This window comes from Anguilla rostrata, chromosome 14, assembly GCF_018555375.3.
Source record: "Anguilla rostrata isolate EN2019 chromosome 14, ASM1855537v3, whole genome shotgun sequence".
NCBI classification, from domain to species: Eukaryota; Metazoa; Chordata; class Actinopteri; order Anguilliformes; family Anguillidae; genus Anguilla; species Anguilla rostrata.
The window spans coordinates 30,112,967-30,138,530 of NC_057946.1; the positions used below are offsets into that span (position 1 = coordinate 30,112,967).

General features: G+C 46.1%; 1 protein-coding gene across 1 annotated transcript in view; it reads right to left on the reverse strand.

The window, feature by feature from the left end:
* Window positions 1-157: 157 nt before the first annotated feature.
* Window positions 158-25,564, reverse strand: part of LOC135239934 (LIM/homeobox protein LMX-1.2-like) — a 69,482-nt gene continuing 44,075 nt past the window's right edge. The window contains exons 4-9 of the mRNA XM_064308937.1: window positions 9,175-9,407; window positions 6,229-6,328; window positions 5,799-5,931; window positions 5,102-5,168; window positions 3,630-3,788; window positions 158-1,607 (exon numbers count right to left, since the gene is read on the reverse strand). Coding sequence (XP_064165007.1) covers window positions 1,450-1,607; window positions 3,630-3,788; window positions 5,102-5,168; window positions 5,799-5,931; window positions 6,229-6,328; window positions 9,175-9,407 — 850 coding nt within the window. The 3' untranslated portion in view covers window positions 158-1,449. The remainder of the gene's footprint in view (window positions 1,608-3,629; window positions 3,789-5,101; window positions 5,169-5,798; window positions 5,932-6,228; window positions 6,329-9,174; window positions 9,408-25,564) is intronic.

Consider the following 25,564-nt stretch of genomic DNA (forward strand, 5'->3'; position numbering starts at 1 on the left):
TCTAATTACAACTCACCTCACCTGATTTATTGGGTCTCAACTGGTTGATGATTCTCAGGTGAAAACAGAAGAAATGAGTCCCCCTTCACCCTTTCCAAGAGCAAAAGTAAATACAACTGCGTTGGGCTCAAAAAGTACAATAAAGGGACAAAGAGAGGAATTTTCTCAGAGTTTATTTGTAGTACCAACAAACTTTGGTAAATTAGCAAATGTCCGCATTAAAAATGCTTCATTAACAAGGTCGCAGTGAGCTTGTAACAAATAAATAGCACAGTGTCGCCGATTACCAGCCTACGTTTAAACAATAGCCAAAAAATACGAGCTTAAATTTCAAAATTAAATGGCAAAGAGGTGAAATAAAATATGCTTACTGTACTATTTTACATTGGGATTTTTATTTCTTTTTCTTTTTTAAATAAAGCTTATGTGTTTTGTAAGTACCGTTGGGGGCACATCGAACTGTATTTAAATAAATAGGATGTTGTCCATTTTGACATGCACAACTGCTTATCTTTGGACATGTTTCCACTTATATACACTTAACAGAAACAACATGTCTTTCTGAGCAAAGTCTTTTTCTCATTCTCTATTTCCACCTCAGAATCTTCACATAGACCAGGAGGGCTACAACTAAATGGACTAAAATTAAATTAAAGGTTTACGCTGAACAGAGTATGAAATAATGTGAATTCTAATTCCAAAACACCACATTTGTACATTTGAACATCAAGTTTTTTTTTTCTTGGAAGATCCCTCCCTTCCCCTTCCCCCTCCCCCACTGCTATAATCACAAGGTACATAATGATGGACTCATGCATTATGGGACATGAAGTTCTCTCAAACTGCACCCTCATCTTCAGCAGTCATATCTCAGCTGGCTGACATCCGTGACCTAAATGAGACGCATGTGTACAGTTTGCTTTACGTCAGTGAGAACGGGAGGGAGTTATGCTTTACAGAAAGTCATGAAAACTACTCAGCATCATAACACCTATAAAAAAGCACTCAGTGTTCTGTGTGCTGGCGTTCCCACACCACAGAGAAAAGTGACTCGGTTCATCTTCAGGCTGTTTGCTTGCCTCAGCGTTCAGCTGGAAGGCAGTGGCAGAGGTTATCGTTGGCATTTCGAGATTTAGTCCGAAAACTTTCATCTCTCCCCAAATGTTTCTTTTGTTGCGGCATAACACGTCTTCGGTTAACTGCGCTGGTTTTCGAGACTGACTGCGTAGCTAGCGGGGTCAGTTTTCAGGCCCGGCTGCGCAGGCGTCAGGATCGCGTTTCCGGAATGACTGCGTAGCCGACTGTGTTTGTTTTCAGGAACGACTGCGCAGCTGTCCGTGTTGGCTTTTAGGATTGACTGCGCAGCTGCCCGTGTTGGCTTTGAGGATTGACTGCACAGCTGTCCGTGTTGGCCTTCGGGTATGACTGCGCAGCTGCTAGGAGCAGTTTTCAGGAGGCGAAGTAAGAACTCTGCATGGAGTAGAGGCGGTCGATGGGGTTTCCCACCCGTGCTTGCAGGGAGCCCACTTCGGATGACGTCATGAAGCAGTCGCTGAGGCTGGTCAGTGACGTGTCGCTGTCGATGTCATGGAAAATTGGGTCACTTCCTACAGGGAAGAAGACATGCAATTGCAAGGCAGTTAAGAGACAGGCAGGATTCCAACAAAAAACACAAAAACCGAATGGGTTATATGAAATTGGGCGGCAGGGTAGTATAGGGCCGCACTGTGGTATAATTGGTAAGGAACTGGGCTTGTACCCTATAGGTCATAGGTTCGATTTCCAGGTAGGGCACTGCCGTTGTACCCTTGAGCAAGGTACTTAACCTGCATTGCTTCAGTATATATCCAGCTGTATAAATGGATGCAATGTGAATGCTATGTAAAAAGTTGTGTAAGTCGCTCTGCTAAATGTCTAACGTAATGTAATGTAATGAAATAACTCCACACACTGACACTGCCATACACACACACACACACACACATAATAAACCAATGATACACTGTGGTAACAGCCAACTCATATTAAGAATCATCATAAAAACTAAAAACACTTAACACACTTTCCCAAGAACACAGATCCTTTCAAATGTCGTGCATTTGTGTTTAAAAAAAAAACAAAGAAGTCAAAATAAAAACGTAATTATACCGCACTCCGTCATAAATCAATGTGTCAATAAACGCTTCGCGCAGGAATGGCGAGCGGTGCATTGTGGGTAAGCCAGGCCCCGGCGGGCCGTCTGGTCTCGGTGAAGACGTGCTCAGAGGGCTTAATGGCCGTGGGTCTGAGCCTCCTCACCAGCGCCGGGGGCGATATCGGGGGCTCTCCGGCTCTAAATGACACCGTTACATCAGGTAAGCGACAGCTTGATGGCACATGCATTTTTAATCGGCCAGTCGGCCTTTATTGGTCGCTTCCTGGTGGCCAATAAAAAAAGTGGGAAACGGAGGAGAGAAAAGGAACAGTTAACAACGGGAGGTTAAAATAGTAATTTTAAAAAACGACATCTTTCACTGAAACGTTGGCCGATGTCAGCCGGTTCCCGCCCCCCGAGGACAGGTTCTATTGCCCCCGCTCACTCCCCCGGTTTACACAGGGGGGGGGGGGGTTCAGAACAATCCAGAGCTAAACCCCACAAATCACAAGAGCCATTTGAACAGGACACAGCAGCATTACTAATTACCCAGCATCCACTCTTACACAGGCACCTAAGATGTAAAGAATTGGAATTATTACAAACTATAAAATGATTAAAATCATTAATCAAAGTGCCTTTTAATTTTGCTTAAAGTAACAAGCCCAGTTCCCTGACCACCATACTACACTCTTAATACAGTGTGTAGCACAGAGCTCCATGTGCTGTAAGTACAGGCATCAGAAAGGTCATGTGACTTGGCCTACACTTCCTCCTCTCTCTTCCTGTGCCCAATGGAACATTTGGGTTTCTGTGGTCCCTGTGGAGATTAATTCAGCTCCTACTTCAACCGCAGTTTCCGAAGAGCTTCCCAACATTCTGTGCGGGGTAAGGAACCGTAACGGGCGCAAAGGATCATGGGGTGTGCCAGCAAACCTCACACACAGGTGGGAACCAGACAGCAAGCGTGGGGGGGGGACTTCCAAAATAATGCATACTGAACTCATTATGTGGAAAAATATTGTGTGTGTGTACATGCGTGTGCGCGTGCTTGTGTGTGTGTGTGACTACTGTGAGCATGAGTGTGTATATGTGTGTGCCTATTTGTGTGTGTGTGTATGTGTAAAGAGTGCTTGAGTGTATTAGCGTGTACGAATGTGTACTGTCCGTGTGTGTACATGTTTGTGTAAATGAATACTGTGAGTAGCAGCGTGTGTGCCTGTGTGTATATATAGAGTATGTGTCTCTCAGTGTGTGCATGAGTGTGTGTGTGTGTATGAAGGTGTGGAGGAAGAGTCCGTTAGCACTCAGTGTTCAGCACTCAGCTAGTTAAGTATTTAGTGTTCAGAGTTTGGCATTTTGTGTTCAATGACCGGTGTTAAGTAGTCAATGTTCAGCGTTAAGCTCTCAGTGCTCAGTGATGAATGTCTAGTGTTCACTGCTCAGTGTTCAGTACTTGATGTTGGGTGCTCGGTATTCGGTGTTCAGTACTTACCGTACGGGTTCATGTGGTCTCCAGGCATCTGTGGGGGGGTGAGGCCTTGTTGGAAGGGGTCGGTGCTGTAGCCATTCTGCTCCATGGCAACCAGTTGCTGGGGAGGCCCCAGTGAGGTGTAGGAGTTCATCATCCCCTCCATCCTATTGGATATCACCTCTGCAAGACAGAGTTCCATCAGTGATGTCACAAAAGAAGCGGAGCGTCTCTCAGAACTTTCAGTCGTCCAGGGCCCATATGGGGGGAGGAGGGCAGGAGTATCACTGCACCTTCTCTTCATTTGAACATCTGCATTCACGCTTAGGCATTTACTTAGGTCAGCTCATGGAAGAACATACAAGTGGCAAAGACCGGAGATGAGGCCATGTCATCAGTGCCATGAATGACAGCACCGGAGCAGTCATTACATAGACCTTAACGTTAGCTTTGCTAAGTGCAGTGACGGAACTGCAAGTGTGAGCTGGGGGTTGCCAGGTATGCGGGTCACTGACTGTAAACTTGCGCTCCCACTGCCACCCCACCGCAGCCAATAGTACTGCATACCTGGCAACCACAAACTCACGCTTCAAGCAGCGCTGTAACAGCTACTAATCGCTGAACCTAGTGGATGGATGCATGGTATCTGTGTGTATGTGTGCATACACAACACTGTGTCTGTTTACGTGCATGTGCGTGTACTTGCGTTTACGCATGTGTGTATGTGTGTGTGCCTATTTGTGTGCAAGTGTGTCTGTGTGTGTCAGTGTCTGTGTGTGTGTGTGTGTGTGTGTGTGTGTACCACAAGCTCCAGGCTGACATAAGGGCACAGGCTGCTTGGGGAGGCACAGGTGATTTGGATGAAGGGATGGAGGGAAGGAGGGAAGGAGGGAGGAAGAGGCCACCGTTTCAGTCTGCCCCACATCGTAAATCCCCCACCCAGCAGCCCCTCCCCTCTGTTTTTCCATTCCCGCCCTGCCCCGGCGGCCCGTATCCCACACACCAGTGGAAACTTGTGGGGAAACAAAGCGGCGCGTGATTGGAGGTTGTCTCTTCCGCTCCGTGTCATTCAACCGCACGTTCACCCAATTACTGCCCCGGCTGCTTCACAGCCCAAATACACACATTTATAAACGCTGGGCAGCAGTGTAGTATAGAGGTTAGAGAACTGGACTGCACACACACTCACATGCGCACACACACACACACACTCACATGCGCACACACATCACACTCTATACATAGACACACAGCATATCATACACAGTAGGTGAGGCATGTTTACAGTGGTGAGGTCATGTTACTGGTGAGTCATGTTTACAGTAGGTGAGGGGCATGTTTACAGTAGGTGAGGGTCATGATGACAGTAGGTGAGGGGCATGTTTACAGTAGGTGAGGGGCATGATTACAGTAGGTGAGGGGCATGTTTACAGTAGGTGAGGGGCATGATTACAGTAGGTGAGGGCATATTTACAGTAGGTGAGGGGCATGATTACCTTGTCCGAGCCGCTGTGTGTTCTGTTGCTCTTGCTGCTGCTGTTGTCTCCGTGCCAACTTCTTCATCTGAGCAAAAAACAAAAAACACAAAGAAAAAAATGCATAGTTTTTCATTTTCTTCCTCAAAAAATGCCCACCCAAGACTAATGAAGATCTCCGCTTGCAGTCTACTCCCAGGAACCTGTGTGGCTGTGATGCATTACTGGAAGGCCGTTTGAAGAAACGGGGGTAGGTGGGTGAGCGCCCGCGGCCCCGGGGGGCTGGGGTCTGAAATGCATCCAAATTTAATACATGCAAACTGGAGAGCCACAGAGCCCAGCGCCAGGTCTGCACCGTTAAAGCCAGACAGATAAGCAGCCTTCCCAAGTGTGTGTGCAGTCAATGGAGACTGCATGCATTATATACCTCACTATGAATCTACAAACATACCCTTGATAACATTTTCCTGGAACAATACACTAAATGTAATATGCATACTTTAAAGACTGCATACTTAGTTAAAACACAAACACACTGTGTACATGCAAATGTGCGCCGGTGGACTTATACATCTTTTCTAGATTTTTGCAATCATTTTACAATTTGACTGTGAGCAGACATACACAAGCACGCACACACCCCACACACACAAACACATGCGATTTAGCTGCTGTAAATTTAAAATGGCAGAATGAATGTTGTGAGCGCTCCACTCACCTTGGCCCTCTGGTTCTGGAACCACACCTGCACCACCCGAACGCTGAGCCCGGTCTCTGCCGCCAGCGTCTCTCTCACCTGAGACAGGAAACCAAAGCAACCAGGTTCAACCAGGGGGGAGGGGGCACTGGGACTGTTCACAGCAGGCGAGCAGACTGACACAGCCAGGGTGAATTCAGGAGGGGGGGGGCTCGTACCTTTAGGCAGGGTTTGGGGGACAGTTTTGAGGGGACAGTATTATTGTAGTACAGTGGGTAGAGTAGGAGGGGACAGTATTATTGTAGTACAGTGGGTAGAGTAGGGGGCTATGTGTACTTTAGGGGGGACACTGTACAGGGGCTTGAGTAGGCTCGGCGCTGCCAGTATGTGGTGGGATGGTGGCGGCGGGCGTTCTTGGGGCTCTACTTTGGCGGGTTGCACCAGGCCTTACCGCCTGTCTGCGAGGTGCGCCGTTTCTCGCGCCTCCGTCCCCGTTCCCTGCCTCTGACCCTTCTCCCGCTTCACGTCCAGCTCCTCGTCTTCGCTTTTCTCTGCGGACACACACACATCCCCTTCTTTCCTCACTTTTCTCTTCTCTTCAGGCTTTCTCTTTGTTTACATTTTTTAAAGAATTATCTTGAACTTTGACACGCCGAGAAATGACAAACTGTCGTCTCAGAACTCTGGACTGCGGTTCCCCCGCTTCGTGCTAACGTGCTACGAGGAGAGGAGCGGAGCGAGGAGCATGTGGTTTCAATACGCTGTTATCAATTTTTCACCCCGCGAAACGGCCGCGTGCTGCTGCTAAGGCTACAAGTGAGCGACAGCTCTGGCTTCCTGGAACACTGCGAAATATGCACATTTTTTACCGGGCTGTTCTCTGTGTCAGCCTTAATTCAATACATTCTGCTTCAGCTGTTTCGTCCAGAATAAATCACAGATAAGGATCATTCACATGATGCATGCCCTGTTGCATAAATACACTTGAAGGCACACGATCACCACACTTCTATCTGGAAAGTTCTAGCCAGATAACTGAGCACAAAAGCAATAATAATAATAATAATAATAATAATCATCATCATCATCATCATCAATTCCGGAACATTCAAAGTAAGGATGACAGAGAACTCAGTGTACATCACGGGACAATGTTAAATTTGACACGTGTCCCAGGTCAGGGCCTAGACTCAAAGGACTTTGTTCCTCTCCTTTAATTACTCCCTTTTAATAAGGTTTACAACTGGGAACCAATGAGGCGCAAGCATTCCTTAAAATACCACCCCCCCTCCCCCCCCTCTTCCGCATCATTAAGGCAAACTTATTGTAGGGACATCTTTTCCGGTCCATCAGCAGGTTTCGTTGTGCAGTCCGATCAAAAGCGTCACGTTAATTTCGTCCCTCAGCCCACCCCGAAGCGCCACTTCAGCTAAACGGCCGCCGTTTGCGTAATTACTACAGCCCGACGGGAGACGCTATTTATTGTCCACTGGCTACAAATATCATCATGTAGGAAATGATAATACTTTGCCCAACAAAAAATAATGACAGTAGTTCAAATTTAAAAACTCGATAAAAACTGCGCGGTTTTTAAAAATTGCGTAATGACACAAGGCAAATAATTCATCCCCCGAGTGTTAATTACAGAGTGCCGTGCTGACGAGGAGGTACCGGAGAAACGCTGCGTCTTCATCGCCTGTCGGTTAAACGAGGTCACGGCGTTCATCCAATGAGATCGCCACACTCATCAGAATGGCGCAGAGGTCTCCTCTGAACAATCAAAGCCTGGTCCTTTCGGTGGGCGTTGCCATTATCGTTCATCTTAAAACAGGGACGTCTGAAACAGGCTGACCCTAGTCTACAGTATCGCATGGCTCCGTAATTCTGCACACACCATCAATATAAAACTTGGATAATGTCTCCTAAATGATACTTTTTAAACAAAATCATGCAGACTGTGTCCTTAAACACAGTTCTCCATGTATTATGCCATTTTACTATGCTGCATTTTCAGGCAAAGTGAAGTAGGAAACGCTTTAGGTTTTGATGAAATGCCGCTTACATTCCGTATTATAATTCAACAGGGTAAGGTTTTCTTTTTTTGAGAATGCACGACTACAAACATGTTATTATGCAGACTCTTACTGTGCTCTGTCTTTTGAAAAGTGGACATAGACAGGAATATTCTGAGATCCAGCTTGTGGCTCATGTGATTATAGATTATTGATACTTATAAAAAGATTTACTGCGGAAAAATAAGAGCGTATTAAAATACCGTTCCAGAAACTATAACCATTTCAATTGGGGCCTTTTAAATAGGCTTACCAAAATCTCAGAGTCCAGACCCACTCATATTCCCAAAGGATTTGTGTGTACTGTTTATGACATTGTTAAATAAATCAAATAATTTTATTTGAATAAAGATATAACCGGCAGTTATTCAACTACGTACGTGTGTGTTAATGGCAAACACTCGTAGACCTGGCGTGTCCTGCAGTGGCTCTCCTTCCCCTGCGGTTGTCTGGTTTTGATATGCCCTCGGTTCCCATTACAGCGTACTTCAGCACCCCGAAACAAACGAACCCCACTTAATACCTGCCATCCCCTTGTCCGCTCGTCACATGCATTATCGCTCGTTTTTTATCCTGAGAGAACACGGAAGCCTTTTCCCCTTTTCCCTTTAAAGCCTCGCTTAGCGTATGAGGCAGCGGGAGTAAGACGTATATCCCGAGGAGCCGAAGCGCAGACACACGCAGCTGCCGGTGACGGATCCCCCGACGCCGCCGGTCCCCGGCTGAATGAGAACCAGATGGAGCGCGGCACAGGACGCAAGGGCTCCGACGGCTCGTTTACACACGGGCCGGAGAGCCGCGCCCGGGCTGAGAGAGGAAGCTCGCCCAGCCCAATGGGTCCTAAATGTTATCTGTTAGTGTTGAATTAACACTGGACATGTTACTGTGTAGAGGTATTCACTGTGGTGAGTAAACTGGAGAACTCGGCCCTTTCTGACATCACTCCTATTGCGCTGGATTTGCAGGCACTGCTTCAAGAAAACGGCAGACTCTCAGGCCTTCCCCTTTTCATTATCAGTTCATCTTTCACTGTCTCCCTCTCTCCCTTTCTCTCTCTCCCAGCCTCCCTCCTTTCCCTCCCTCCCCTCATAGCGTTATTTTTTCTATTGCTCAAAATTTATAACATAATAACATGAAAATTATAAACATAATTTTCTAAATAATAGAATGATGAAAGGCACATTGAACTGCAAAATAAGGTGTTACACAAATAAACGTCATTACTATTATGATGATAATAATAATAATAATATTATTATCATTATTATTGTAATTAGTAGTAGTAGTACTGGACGTGCTGTGCTGGGCGCTCTTCAGGAGCTCACCGGAGTCGGAGTTCTCGGGGCTGACGGAGCTGAGCAGGTCCTTCTCCTTCTCGTAGTCGCCCTTGCAGAGCAGCTGGCCCTCCTTCAGCACGAACTCGTCGCCCTTCCTCAGCTGCCGCTCGCACACGCAGCAGCAGAAGCAGCCCAGGTGGTACACGCAGCCCAGCGCCCGCATCACCAGCTCCGTCGCCGCGATCGTCTCCATGCAGCCGCTGCACTTGGTGGCGAACAGCCTGGTGGGGGTGGGGGGTAGGGGGAGAGGGAGAGAGGGAGACAACGTAAGTGAGGGGAGAAAAAGAGCATTTGAAGGTGGTCAGACTCTATTAATTTCTGTAGAAATGTGAAATGTACAGGGGTTGTATGGGGTTGCCTGTCTCGCTTTGCAGGGTGGTCACGTACAAGACGTGGGGCAGTAGTGTAGTAAAGTGGTTAGGGAACTGGGCTTGTAACCCTGAGTCATGACCTCAAGGGATGGAACCTGAAGCAGTTCAAGTTCAGTAGTTGGCTAAACAGTATGGGAATTAAACTCGAATTGCTCCAGTAGATATACAGTTGTATAAAGGGATTCCATGTAAAGAATGTTGAAAAAATGTAAAGAGTTCTGTAAGTGCTGATGTCCAGCTAGCAAGATAATGGAAAAAGTACATTTCTGAGTAATCAGTCTTAGAAAGAGAAAAAGGTACATTTCCTGGGTTACAGCACAAGCTTTCCAGAGTATTTAAGCCTTGAGGTGGTGCAACTGGGCCACTGAACTACTGTCAGAACTGGAATTGTTTTTCCTAATCACCCAAAGGACAATCCAGCCACTCCACTTCTGATACAGTACAGTTCTCCAGTCCTCATGTTGCAATTGGCCGTCTGTGTCTGTGCGTGACGGAACTCTGGGAAGGCCCAAGTCCTGCTACACCGGCCTGTCAAATGATAAACAGTCACTCCAGTTCATTCGGCAAGTGATTATGCTGTATACTACAGTCACTGTGATTGGCTATTTGAGCCTGGGTGTGACAGCGCTGTGGGCGGGACAGAGTCCGCCCCCCTCGAGCCTCCCGATCAAAGTGCATTCTGGTCCCACAGACAGCCACCGATCCACAGCCTTTTAACAACCGGTCATCTGTAAAACCCCATGATGCTCCACTAAAGATGGATTGTGAGCAACCAGCGTGCTGGGAAGACCAGAGCGCCGTCATGGTTCTTTCCAAGACACCATTAGGTGATTTGAAACACTCGATTTGCATCGCACCCAGAGAGCGTTCTGGGTGAGCGAAGGCGCACCTAACCACCGTCACCACTTCAACTTCCCATTCCACCCCACAAATCACACTTCTCTTTTTTGTTTTTGTAGTAAATAGAGTTGAAACAGATCCTCGTATGCTGACACAATAATCCTCATATAACACAGTGTAGAATACGAATTTAGCAAGAGCCTCAAGAAGTTGCGGAATGTTCGATCATCTTTTATGTCAGTTTTTTAAATTTATTTAAAGAATGTCAGTTATCTTTGTAAATGTGAAGATTACTACCTGGTTTTACCAAGATTTTGTCCCAAAAGGGCATTTAAAACCTCATGAAAACCTTTCAAGGCTGCCTGGCTCATTCCGCAATGCAAGTTGTGTGTCATAATGCAAGAGAATGAAATGGAAAGCATGAAGCAGAATACATGAATTCATGAAAGTTTTAAGGCAATATATTGCTCCCAAATGTATGTAATGTTTTTGCCAACTGAACTGATAACTTCAGGAAAAGGGGAAACTAATCAGAAGCAGATGAAGAAAGTGTTATGGACCCTAAACTGTCTTTCTTTGAAATAATGGTATGAGGTTTTATAAGTTTGGCTAGGGACAGGTTTCCCTCTCACATGCAGGGATGGGGAAGCTGCCTACAAGCTTCTCTGTCTGAACTCTGGAGGGAAAGGTTGTAAAAAAAATTAGCTACATTTTCACAGGCGTCCTGCTGGGTGAGCTAACATGAGTTAGCGCTTCCTGCTTTTCCCTTCCAGGCTTCTACGATGCTTCAGTCTGTTTTCCCGTGCCTTAATAGCCCACACTTTTTGGTCCTTCTCATCCCCATGCCCTCACTGGGCTAGTCAGGGATAAGAGGCACAGTCATGGTCAAGGGCAGGGTCATCTCAGCTAGGCTGGCATCAAAATGTGGAAGTTGGCAGAGATCATTCATTCTTTTTTTTTTTTTTCTGTGCACAGAACGGCATTTGCTTATAGGAAAAAAAAGAGGTCTGTCTGGTCGTCCACCAAATCTGCAAACACACACATCATCCCACCCCATAAGATTCTGGACCTGGATCTACTAGTTCCCTGTTTGCACTGGTCTGCGGTAGCCAACAGCTCCCAGCTGGCCGTCTATCTGTTGATAACATCTATTTCCCAACACGATCCAGGTGAGGACAGCCAGCGCGTTCCCGCACTTCCGCTGTATCAGAGCCACGCGACAGTGATGAATAGCATAAATATATGAGTTCAGATGGGGCAAAACACCCAATGAGGCTTTGCTTTTGTCATGGTAATTCTATCGTGGCAGTTCGATTGAAAACTGATAACAAGCATGGACGATATTCATCCGAATACAACAGCTGCATGCGTCACAGAAAAGGGGTTCATGGCACGTTTTTGTTGTTTCTTTTCAACTAAGCAGGGAGAAATCAGTGTTTCCCTCGCCCGGTCGTTTTCCAGCTGCAGACGGTGCAAACATCGCATTCAAAGGTGTGTTTGACTAAATGTTCTGCTCGATCTCACTGATCTGAAAACCTAGCCGAGACCAAACCGAAACTAATCTGATTGGTAGCAGAAATACAACCTTTCCGCTCTGAATCTCTCCGTCTTGGGCAACAATTACGAGTGAACAGGGATGTAAATATTCTATAGCTCCTGAATGACATCGTAAGAGGCTACAATCACTGCCGTTAATAGGCTAATACGTACAATTTAAATCGACCACGAAAGCAAAAGAGAACATCAATAAATTAAAATGTCTATATTCACGATCGGCTGTGCAAAGAGCCATCTACGCGTTGGCTATCTGTTCAATTAAAATTAATAAAATGATTTGTATGTGCCAGTATTCGGACAAAACCCTTAAGTGGCTTAAAATGGAATTTGTGTAAAAGTGAAAATGCCACTGAGCCTGAAGTACATTGACACTGCCAACTGTCATTTCACTGTCCACGAGAAGGTGTCATTAATCAGGAAGTATAATAACAGATAATTTCTTCTTCATCTATATTTCACAAGCAACACTAACCTGGATTAAAAAGTGTCTTTTTTTTAAACATTATTTAATATTCAAAGTTCTTTTCATTAAGCAATTATTTTAAAAATTATGTTACACTTTGAGCAATAAATATTATTATTATCATTACGAGAAAAAAAATCCATCAAATATCTCTTCTGAAGTTTGTGAAAATATCTACTTCAGTGCATTATCTGAGCACAGCATTCAGGTCACCCCTACACTAATATCAGAACCAGACTGTTTCCCTTCAGTTATAATCCAGTCCAGGGGTCCCCAAACAGGGCTCCATGAAGAAGTCCTCGGGGGGTCAGAATGGAAAATGTAAAAAGTACTTCCCGCTTTAAAATTATTTTGTTCATATTTCCATATTTCTGTAATGGCTATTTGATATGTTCTAAACCCTGTTTGGTTTTTTACATTCTTGCTAATATTGTGATAATTTGAATGATAAACTGTTTATATTGTTTATAACTGTATATATCATATTGTAAAAGACAGCAAACATATATGCAGATTGATAATACCATGGCATCATGATGTCGATGTCATCTGCCTAAATTGTATCAGACATGTTTCAACATATTAAATATATTAATACACTGTAAATTGATTACAACCCTTTTGGGAAAATGAATTTTTGTTTACCATTTTAGCTAAACAGTTACTGGTAGTAGTCTATGTGAAAAAAGAGGTTCTGATTAGTACTTCCTTTCTAACTTCCCCTCCCCTGTGGTGATTCTAGAGTTAGGTATGTAAGACGACCATTAACATACAACACCACTTTAGTGATGGACGCAATATGCCAAAATGTTTGAAACTTTCAGCCTCATCGTAAGTAAAAATGCTGAGTGCAGGTCATTTCTGAATCTAGTGCACTACATAGCTAGAGCAGTGGACAATGATGAAAATAAAATGGCTCATGTCCAGTCATCTGCCTAATTGTATCACTGTTACATATAAAATTTAATACACTGTAATTGATACTGTCATTTCAACTTGGGAAAAGAATTTGTTTACCATTTCAGCTAATAGTACGTTGTAGCTATGAAAAAGAGTGATAGCACTTCCTTCAACTCCTCCTGTGGATTCTAGAGTGTATGTACCTACTAACATACACACCTTTAGTACATGGTAATGTACATGATTGTACAGTGGCATTGTTCTTTCTGTAATAATAGACATTTAGACACATCCAAGATGATGACAATGATGAGGATAAATTTCATGACTTCATTCTCAGAAAATCTTCTATCGTATGCATTGAACAGGTCCAACATTGCTTCTGCAAACATGTCCTCCTCGCCTTTTTAAAGCATCGGACAGTTGCATTCTGGGAAAGACAGAGCCAGGATGCAGACATCGCCAGGACAATTAATCTGTCATTACTGGCTCACTCATCCAGATCACCAAGTGAAATGTTTATCTAGTGACAGACACGCCAGGGACAGGAGAAGACAGGAAGAGGAAGTGGCCATTTACTGCAGCTTAGAGCTGCCTCAGTTCCCACAAACACCTGAACGGCTCCGTCCAGCTTAAACCTCCTCCGTCTTCGCTCACGTGAAAACACTCTTTTTAATGAAGAACAACACCCTTTCAAACTCAGTTTTATTTCTTTTTCCCCCCTTAAAGCTGCTAATCTTCGTAAGCCTTTACTTCTTTTTTCCCTTCTCTGTCACCTTGCATTTTTCCATAGCTGCAATACCCGTTTGTTCCTTGAAGAAACCTCCTGTCTGTCATTGTGTACCCCTCCCCCCACCTACCACCACCCAAAAAAGTCTAATCCAGACTTTCCACTCAATGGAGGACCCCTTCCAAAACCTCCCCATGCCCCACCCTCCCACTTTCGCCGGTGTACCACAGGTCAGGCCGTGTGCGATGCCCCCGCTATGGGTGCTGCTCATGCCCTCTAAAGAGAAAGTGGCAGCTCTGCGAAGCTTTGGATGTGCTGAGAGACTCTGCTGGCAGCAGAGGAACAAGCAGGAATTTCACACGGGGAACTGGCCTTGTGATTTAACCCTACCTTGTGTCTTTGAAGGACAGTCACTCCATCTCCCACAGATAATTACAATAAAACAAGAGAGGGAGGATGATGTGTGTGTGTGTGTGTGTGTGTGTGCGTGTGTGTGTGTGGGAGAGTGTGTGTGTGTGTGTGTGTGTGTGCGTGTGCCTGTGTGTGTGCATGTGTGTCTGTGTACATGAGCGAATACATGTGTTTGGGGAGGGGAGGGAAAGGACAAGCACCCCAGAATGGCACAGTCCCCAGAACTGGACTGATGGAGAACCTAATCCCACTTTAAAACCTCTTCAGCTGCAGCCCAGTAAGAATTCCCTTTTAGGTTCCACAGTACGGGGAGTGTTTACACTCACCTCCTGCACTTTACAGAAGCACCACATACAGGGCTGGGATTCAGCAATTCAGGCCTGAGAGGAGATTTAATTGCACTAACAATTTTGACTAATTACTAGCCACTGTAAAACAGAACTTGGCTCAGATTAAACCTGGCAGCTCAGTCAAAACTACAATAAAAGGTATCAAAGCAGGCAAAATGCTGTAAGTTTGAAATGTTGTTTGCTTGAAAACATGAACCAGTCCTCTCACTGACAAAAAATAAAAAATAAAAAAGAAGCAAACTCCCATAAAGCTTAAAAGTATAAGGGAAGGAGGCACAGACTGGTAGGGGATGTGTTTGAAAACTGTGGCATTAGCAAGAAAAAGTAAGTGAAGTATCTACTATAACCCATCTACTATGAGAGCAGCAGACTGTATACTAATGATTTACAGTACAGTAGCAGCAGCAGCACCTGGAAAAGCAGGTCGACTGTAATTACAAACACGCATCGGGGGTCAGAGCTGGGGTTCTCAGCTACCCCACCCCCCCCCGCGGCGCACTTCCTGTGACTCGCGCAGGAGACTAACAGGCTTCGGTGGATGGCCTGAACGTGCGTCTCTGGCGCAGGAGAAACATGGGCTGCATCTGGAACTCCTTATGATCACCCACTGTCTGTTATTTTCTCCTCCTGCACACTGTAAAGGCACATCCTGCAGGTGATTGAAACGGGCGACAGGAGACTTTCATCTCCCTCCTGCTCTGAACCTTCCCATCATGCTTTGGATGGGCAGGTGGGCGGGGTGAACGAGCGAGAGGTAGCGGGTCGCTATGGTGACAGCGCTCTGTCTGACCCCCCAGCGTCTCTGTGTCAGACCAGTACTCAGACTGTGGGTACTGACTCAGGAAACTAATTCCAATTTAAATTCAATGGATTTGACCCCACCCTTGTCAGGACTCACTGCTTGCTAGTGTGGTAAGAGGTGGGTCTTGTGGGGAAAATAAATAAATAAAACCTGTCAATTACAAGGACAGTCACACCAGTCAAATTTAACACTGCATTATGTGCACTGCACTCATTCATGCCCGTTAATGCTCTGCCTGTGTGTGTTTTCATCAAGGATCCACACGCCTATAGCCTCCATTACCTGTGTTTAGGGATTATGCTTGTCTCCTCACACACCTGTGTGCAGGGGTTTGTGGGTAAGGCCCCGTGTATGGGCCCAGGGGTACTCAGCACTAGGCCCTTGATACTGACCACACCCTCCCTGTGTCTGTACTGACTCAACAAATATACACACACAATAAACAGTGAAGGAACATATACTATCATTGGCTTTAATCCATTCAATTAAATCATCCTAAAATTCCCTGTGGGAAAAATAAAGCTATTCTATTCAATTTGATTATTATAGTTACATTTATTAAAATGATCCATTCTTATCTTCCATTTATACTCTGTCTCCTTAACAACTGGGGCATGGGTCCAGCTCAGTCTATGATCTGGATTCCAACTGAGGGGAAACTAAATACATTTACATATTATATTCTTACTGTTGCCACTACTACAATTGAAATGTTTGCAAAATGTATAATGTTCATGCTTTTTTCTCTCTCCAGAACTACTTTCACATAATGCTTTGGCAAAAATGTACTTCATGCATTTCACCCCAACAGAGCACATTGAATAGAAGTGAACTGAGAGAGGCCGGACTGATTGATCATTACTGATGGATTGTTACTATTAGCAGGTTTGTTTCTGTGCCTGTGCACCATGTGAGTCACATGCCTGTCCTGCCTCGACGCGGACCCCTGTAGTTTAAAAAGGAGAAGCGGGGGCAACGCACAGTAGCCGCAGTTAGCCCACAAGCCCAGGAGAAAAAGTGGGCTCGCTCGCCCGCTCCCCGATCTCAGCAAAAACATTTGATGCCCAGATGTCTCTCTGAGGCAGTGAGTGGCTGCATTTCTTGCAATTATCATTTTCAGCCATTTTCAACTTAAAAGAAAAATACTTCTTTGATGCTGTAGCAGACTCCCAGCACTACTGTTACAGGCTGTAGATAAAGGAAAAAGGAGGTATTTTCCCCCCCAACCATTACCCCACATACATGCATGAGCTGAACATGTGTGCTTCCATTTCAAAGCGTGATCATTAAATCTTCAAATAGCCCCTTCTTCCGTGTGACATCACGGGACCGGGGTTATCCATGTGCGCAACCTCGGTGTTTCGCATCGTTTACAGTAGAACACGAGAGAAAGCCAGGGCAAACATTCAATCTCAGCGCCACTTTGATTTTGCGACAAAAAATGATAATATTGTAATAAACGACGTGAGGGAAAGGACTCGTTGCTTAATAATGCACGATGAGAAACGGTTTTATTACGGCTTGGGTTGTAATTGTTGCTACTAATGAAGTCTAATAAGATTCGCCCTCGCTACGGTCCCCGGAGCAAAGTGAACTCGCCCCTTAAAGCCGCTAATCGTCGCCGGGTTCTCGCCGAATTTGCATAGTAATGGTCTTTATATTGAGACTCTTTGTTTTTTAATTAAGCTCCCAGCAGGTAGAAGTTTAACACATTACTGGAAAATTCGCACGTTGCTAACGTCCTGGAGGAAAGCGCTCGATCATAACAATCTTGGTGCACAATCTTCTTTTTATCCATATGTGGAAGAGAGCGTCATTAAATAACCCTCACACGACGATCTGAACTGAGGGTGATCATGGGCACATGTATGTTGCCCATGGTCAATTTTATGAATTATATGTGAGGCTGTCATAATTACGAGGGTGACAATGGATATTGCGCCGAAGCAATTCAGACTAAGCGCCTTGTTCACGAAAACAATGGCAGTTCAAGACTTGCGAACAGTAGCTGTAACCGTAACACTTTTCTTATAGCATGCATTCCATAGGCTACCACTGTTGCCACAGTGACGCAATTGTTCACAGTACTGCTGTCACGAAAGGACAGCGTTTTCTGGCATTCTAATGTCACTGGCTTGTCTGCGTGCCGAACGTCACCAGAAGCGACTGCTGCAGCCACGCATGCGTAGTCATGCGCTCACACCAATACATTTTTTAATTTGCTAATTGTTATCCCCGTATCCGGACTCACGCATAAGGCTCATATATATCTTTACCATTCACCAACATCAACCAACTTCGCTAAATAGCAACAGTACTGAATCAATTTCGGTTCCCAGTAACCCTCTGGCTACCTGCCCAGCCCGAAGTGCATGCCATCGCTGGCTACTGTTTGTTGGCCAACTGTGATGTGCCTAATTTTGTGCCAGGGCTGGCTGATGATCACTTTCTCCAACCATAAAACCGTCTGTCTACTTTGGCCCAAAGCATGCTTGTTTAAGGGGTTGCAATGCCGAGCTGGTGCACCTTGCTTGGGCGCTCAGACCCCCAGCTCCTGCCCTGGATGTGGAAATCCTGTCAGAGTATGCAGCACCACAGAGGCCTGAGCCCCTCCTGCCTAACAAACACCCACCCCCCCAAGCCCCTGAAAGAGGAGTGGACTCACAGTGTTAGGAAACTGTCAAATGTGTTTGTTTCTGCCACCAAAGGACAGGCCCAATTTTCTCATTTGCTGAGTGACAGAGACAGAGAACACAAACAACCAATAAGGTGTAGTGAAACTACAAGTACATGCGCTCAGCAAAAATCTAACCTGCAAACACAAGGTTTCAGAAAAAAAAACCTTTTGTCACCATAAAAGAAGAGAAAAATCTCTGCCTCCTTTGTTCAAACAACTCTTTCATTTCTGTATAACTACACATCATATACACTAACAACAGCCTGAGGGGGGAAAGGCTGGTGAAATATATGAGCTGTGAGATCTGGACTGGCTCTAGCTGAAGAAGGCCCCCCGGTCCGCTGCTGAGGCCAGACGGAATGGAAGGGGTCTGCCATAGGCGCAGACGTGCTCCTCGTGCGTCGCGGAGCACGGGTCAGACTGGGGTCGGTCTTGGACCGGACTGGGACCGGACTTGGACCGGACTGGGACAGGACTGGGAGCGGACTGGGAGCGGACTGGGACCGGATTGGGGACGGCTGTAAATCAGACGCACCATTAGAAAGGTTCCTCCTGCGGTTCTCCCGCCAGCTCTCCGCCAGATCGGAATGCGGGGGTGACTAAGGGGAGACCACCGCGACGCCCATCAAATGCTAACGCGCCCAATTAGCGCTAATCAGCCCCTGCTCCGAAAATAAATCATGAAATAAACACAGCCTACAAACACACAAAAATATATATGTAAAGACAGACTGTTCACCTGGAAAGTAACTATCAGTTTCATGCTTTCTCCAAACAGTAAGAGCCATATGAAATGAGGTCTTGAGGAGGGGTTTGACCACAAAGTACACACCAGGCAGGTTCGAGAGACGGTGCGTTCTGACAGCTACACAAGCTATAATACCAGTATGATACTTCAGCTCACATGGCAATACTCTCCCCAAGAGATGAGAGAGAGGGGGGTGGGGGGGGGGTGGTTTGGCATGAAGAAGCCACACTCCAGGGTGCCCCAGGGGGTGCCACCTCATTGGCCATAGAGCAAGAAGCATCAGAGTGCATGTTTGCTTGGGTAGTTATATAAAAAAGTGCTCATTAGGGGCAGGGTTCTTTCACAATGTCAAAAAGATTGATGGGCATCTGAAGCTAATAAAGGCTTTCTAACAAAAAAGCAGCGCCATGTTCTTATTGACATCGTTTGCCATATCATTACTCGAGAGGGGGGGGGGGGGTTGTGTGTGGGGGGGGGGGGTTACAGTCAGCAGGGAACACTGGCCTCGTCATTACTCACTGGGTAAGGTTCCTAGTCTAAGGCCACTCTGTTCTGGAGCAGTCTCATAACAGTATAAAAATACATAATGGACAGGCCATTCAGTACATCTACGCACACCATGTAACTACAGACTAGAGAGTACCCAGCACTCCATCAAGCCTTGAACACCCACAGGGTCTCTGCCACTGCTATGAGACCTGGCAAGCTGTTCCACATATTGACTCTCAGTAAAGAAATATTTCCTGATATTCAATTAAATTTTCATCTATGCTCCATTGTTTTACTGACCGAACTCATTCTGAGAAACCTACTGTAGTTCACTTTGTCAACCCCTTTCATTAATTTAAAATCCTCAATCTAATCCCCCTTAATCTCCTTTTACTGAGTTTGAAGATATTAAATAACTTAAGTCTTTACTCGTACGTCTTTCCTTTCCTCGTCTCATTCCAAGATTCAATTTAGCCGTCCTTCTTTAAACTTCTTCTAGCCTCAGACACTGTTCATAGTGCATCAGAAAAAGGAAGTTACTTAAAATGAGACTGGATTCTGCAACTTGATTGGTTCTAACAAGATTAGCCTGTGTTGGGGTATGTACTGATGAACCAATAGAGAATTGTATATTATCAGTCGTAGCTTCCAATTGGAGCCCCACCTACACAAGAGCATGATTCATCAGAAATAAATGAGCGCTGGTTTATTAGAAAAGCACCAGGCTGGAAACTGGGCAGATTTACCACACATCAGAGTGGCAAACTGGACAGGTTCTGGGCTGGCTTACAGCACTGTAAGGTTACAAGCTGGACAAGTGAGGCTAGCTTGTACAATAGTACAGAAGGGCAGTGAATGAGTCCGTAACACTTCAGTAGGCCAGTAAGTTCACCTCACCTTAAACTACGCAGGAAAGCTAAAAACATATTACCTCACAACAGCAAGAAAAGACTGAACTATCGCTAGAAACATGCACCTGATTGTTATTACGGCCTTTATATGGTAGTTAAAGTACCCTGTGCATTCGTCTTTCTCATAAAAGCACAGTAAAGCTAACGGTTGTACTGGATTAAAGTTTGGGACGAGAGCCCGTGGGGAAACTTGATTTAAATCCTCCACAATGCCCCCCCCCCCCACTGTGCCCGTCTGCCTTTCCAAATCTCAGCAGGCCTCAGTTTAACTCCAGCTGCTGTGTCTGAGGACTGCGGCCTGAGGAAGGGCATGTTTGTGTGTGTGTGTGTAAATGAGCTGCAGGGTCCCTCCTCACTACTGTAACTGTACACCGCGTGTATGAGCCACCTCTCCACCTGCCCTGCAGGAGACCTGACATCTGTACAACATGAGAACGAGAGAGAGAGAGAGAGAGAGAGAGAGAGACAGAGAGAGACAGAGAGAGAGAGAGAGAGCTGCCAGTACTGCAGGCTGGAGGAGGATGCCTCCCTCTCGGCCCCCAGACTGTAAATTCCTCGGCACGGTTTTTATGCTTTTTAATAACTCTGCCCTGGCTCTTGCCCCCATCCCTTCCAAGTCAATTTAAAGTGAGGTGTACCAGGCTCCCCATATTAAGGGCTTTAGTGGGTTTGGGGAGGGGCTCTCCGGCTATTGTTCCCTCTGAAAAAGATTGGTGATGGGCCACAAGCAGACTAATGGCTATCAGATGTCAGGGGGCCGTCTGTGGTCAGCCTCCCCGTCCAGAAAAGGCCTCTTTGCTTATTTATGCATTCATGCTTAACTCTGACTTTACATCCATAGAGTGTACCAATTTGGAACGCCCAGTTCGTAGTCCTCCACCGGTTCAGGAGCCGGGTCGCGCGAGCAGGCTGCCGCTTCCTTTCACTCCGCCACCCGCCGGCTGAGCTGCGCAGTCGCTGCAGCAGAGGGGCTGCATTCCCAGGCAGCCTGCGCAGGCGGCCCGCGTGACACTCCACCGGATGAGCCAGCCGGCAGCCATCTTAGAGGGAGCTTCCACAGTGTGACGAGGCCTGAGCATCCCTGTGTTTATAGCGACTCCTCGGGGGCACCGCCGGTGATTCTGGGCCCTATGAGAAGATCTCAAATTGGGCCCCACCGCTATAGAAAATCCGATGTTCTAATAGTTTTGAGGGCCCCTGACAGTCAGGGCCCTTGGCATCTTTCTAGCTGTCTTTTTGCGATGCCCCTGTGACTCCTGATGATCACATGACTGGGCCCAGGAGCCAAGAATGGTGAATTTACACCGGTCACAGAATCTTCAACACACATCTGTCTGTCCTCTGGCAAAATGTCAGGCTGAATTAAACAGTTAATGGCCTGTATTCAATAAAAATATATGATATCCTGAACTTTACATTAATCAGAACAAGCCTTATACTTTTTCGTCATTGAGCCAGCTAGTCTTAGTGATTGCAGAACTCACCACAGCCTGGCTGGGATCTACATTTTCCTTTTCTTTGACCAACAATTAAAGGCAAGAATTAAAAAGTGTAACACACCCGTTTACTTGTAAGACAGAGTTTAGGACGAATCTTGATTTGACATAGGCCTGTGTTTGTGAAGAAAAACATAATAATACTTGCTTTTTAATGAACCCCTGCCCATGTCTACCCGAGTGACAGCCAAGCTATTTCCACAGTGCGAGAGAACAAAAGCCTGGACCGTGGAAGTGTGGTTTCCTATTTCTGGCACACAAACACAAAATCAAACCACTTATGAGCAGAATGGATTGAGTTGCAAACTAATGGCGATTATTCTATCCAACTTTGGCCGGCTGAATCTCGCAGCCTAAATTCTAGAATGAAACTTTCCTGAGAACGCCAGTACACGACTAGTGCCACCGATGTAAAGCAAGCCATGAAAAGAGAGAGAGAGTATAAATAAAGAGAGTGAGGACACAAAAGACAGAAATCAGCACTGGGGTCAGGTGATTAAGGAGGAGTAGGATTATTGCAAACAGGGATGGGGGGGTCTCTAATTGCTTTTGACCTGCCGATGGCCCAGTGCGGAAACTTAAGAAGAAAAACTAACAGCAATAAGGTGTGTTTGGAGGCGGGGGTCCCCCCCCCCCGCACGTGCAAAAAAAGAGGCGGGATCAGGTGGGAGAGCCTCTCCACAGCCTCTCCACACCCAGCTGTTCACTAATGAAAAATACCACGGCTTTGTGCAATGCCCCCCCCGCACATAAACACACAAATACTCTCACCCCCCAACTCCTAAATCCCCTCCATCTTGAGGAGTTCACTCTCACTGAAAAGGCTCCAGGATTAATAGGATAAGTGTGTGTGTGTGTGTGTGTGTGTTAGTTAGAGGGGGTCTTCAGAATTCCCTGCCCTGACCCACCCGACCCCAACTCCAAAGCTTGTTCTTGGCGTGTTTAGCATATTGCAGTGAAAAGGGGGCTGTTTGTCTGAAGTTTTAATTAGCGGGTATAATCCGGAGATTACTGCGAAAAGGTGTGTGGGCCGGGGGGTGGCGGGGGGGTGTGAAGGGGCGTGTTTATTCAGCGTCGAGGCTTAAACAAGCCCAAAGCCATGATCAGCAGGCCACTGCCCAGCAGAGAGGCCAACTTCTGTTTGTGTTCCTTCATTTCATTATCTCTCTCCCTCTCTCTCCCTCTCTCTTAGCCTCTTAGCCCTGTTCTTATTACCCAGGTCCCCTCTGGTCTTCATTGGCCTGATTAGTGTAACACTATGTCTGTTAACACAGCTGGCATGGTACAGCTCAAAAAGGCACACACACAGAAACACACACACACATACAGATACATGCACAGACACACACACACACACACACACACTCAGTCATGAACATGCATGCACACACAAACACAAACGCTCACGCACATGCACGCACACACACACACGCACTCACATGCGCACATTTAAGGGTTGGCACCAGCTTGGCTCTGGAGGCCAGGCTATGTGGGGGTAAATATGATGTAAATCCAGGGCTTGGATGTAAACGTCAGTGTGGCATTAAAAAGAGTGGGGCATTAAAGTGGCATGGTGTTAACAGGGCAGGCCATGGAAGAGGGTGGGTTAGGGCATTAATGGTTCAGCACTCAGTATTATTTAATTCTGAAATATGTTTACTTATAAATCATGAGGTGAGGTCACTGCCAGTCTGAGCCATTACCTTTGAGAGTTCTGCCTCCGCTTCTTTCTTTCACTTACAAGCGGCAGGGGAAATCTCAAAATCATCCTTCACTGGGGTCTGTGTCCCACCTGGCTCTCATACTGAAATACACCTTTTCTGATCCATCTTAATTCAAAATGAAACATACTGTCACTCCCACAGTCCTGACCCTACCTGAACAACAGACATTTCCCAGACAAAACTTAACCTTAAAAAAGCAGCTAAATAAAAAAAAGTGATGTAATCAGAGATTGCTTGGTGGCAACAGCTTGTTTCCATGGCAGTGCTGCAGTAGAGCGAGATGTGATGAGTGACTTGGGGGGGGAGAGGTTCTCCAGTCATCATGAGGAGTGGACTGGAGCTCCAGTAGCAGGGTTGTGGTAATGTGGGGGGGGGGGTTCAGATATTTCCTTTCATGCTGTCTTCCACTCACAAGGCTACAATTCACCGAAGGTCCCCACAGACACAAGCAACTCTCATTCACACACACCTCGCCTAATACAGGGCTATTCCACCCTGCGCTAACACTGCATCACTGCTACCTCCACATGACATCACTTCCATTCAATTCAATTCAATTCAATTCAATCTTTACTGCCCCCATAGAAAAATTAATTATGCAGCTGGTGTTTCTCGAGCCATGCGTCGAGACTCGAACCCGACAAAAAACACGCAACTGAGTTCACAATTAAAAATGGATCTGTACGCAGTTATTAAGAGGAGTCCATCCAAATGAGCAATCTTAGCAGAATTGTTCTGTGTGGAATGAATGAGTTCTTTGTTCCATCGTGCTGAACCCTGGGTAATCTGAGCCTGAAGGGGGACGCTAAAGTTCTTCATGCAAAGGGTGCTGTGTGCGCTCCAAAATGGTCTGGGCTTCGTGCGCAACCTGTTTGGCCAAAAACGCACACGAGTTGGGTCGGTTGGACCCCAATTATTTGTCACCACTGGGGTGGGCTGTTAAAAACCCCACAGCGCTTCATAAGACAGCAGGGGTGTGAAACTGGTGCCCGGGTCAAATTCACCCCAGAAGACTGCCTCTACATCTAGCCAGCTTAAGTATATTAAAAATGTGCATTAAAAAAACTGCAACTTTCAAATGCACTTGAAAATTCTAACCCCTCAAATCAGTACCTTAAACATATCGTGCCCTAAGAAAATACAAGGGATATGGATGTTTTTCAAAGGAGGTGTAGAAAGAGACGATTCTCCTCAGAGTATCTGCTAAAGGAATGAAGTGTCTTTCTTAGCCTCATAATGGCAGTTTGACTTTGATTGGCTCAAACATATATTATATAATTTCTATATAATATTTGATAAAAAGATTTTTTTTTTTTCAATTGAAATGATGTGGCAGTGGCCTTCAGAAGAAACCAAGCACAGAGTAGCAGGTGTTATGCAAATTGAAAACCTTTTTTGTGTGTGTGTTTGACAAAGTCACACAAGCAAAACAAATATGGCTTTCAGTATGAAGGAGCTGGGGGGGTTGGATATCACCATAGAAACCAGCAGAGGGAGAGGGTGGGGGGGTCAACCCTGGGGAGGTTGGAGGCTGTGCTGGAATGCATGGGACAGACAGAGGGGAGCTCGAGAGACGACACCCCATAAACTCCGCTGTCTGAGGGAACAAAACCCAGCCACCTGACCCCTTGGTCCCACTCGCCGTACCCCAAAAAACCAGTCCTATCAATGAGACGGGGACCCCGTTTCCCCTCAGCAGGAAGCACGTGTGCAACCCCAAGGGCTCCCTTCTTTTACAGAGCCACCCCTCCTCCCCCCCTTACAGTCACTGAATAGGGCTCTCTCACAGGGGTGGAGCTGGCCCGTACGTCTGCCATGCTGTGGACCAGCTCATTCAGGAGAAGGGTCATTAGTACGCAGACACGAGGGGGCTCTTCGCACTTCAGTTCAGGCCAGGCCTCTGTCTTAT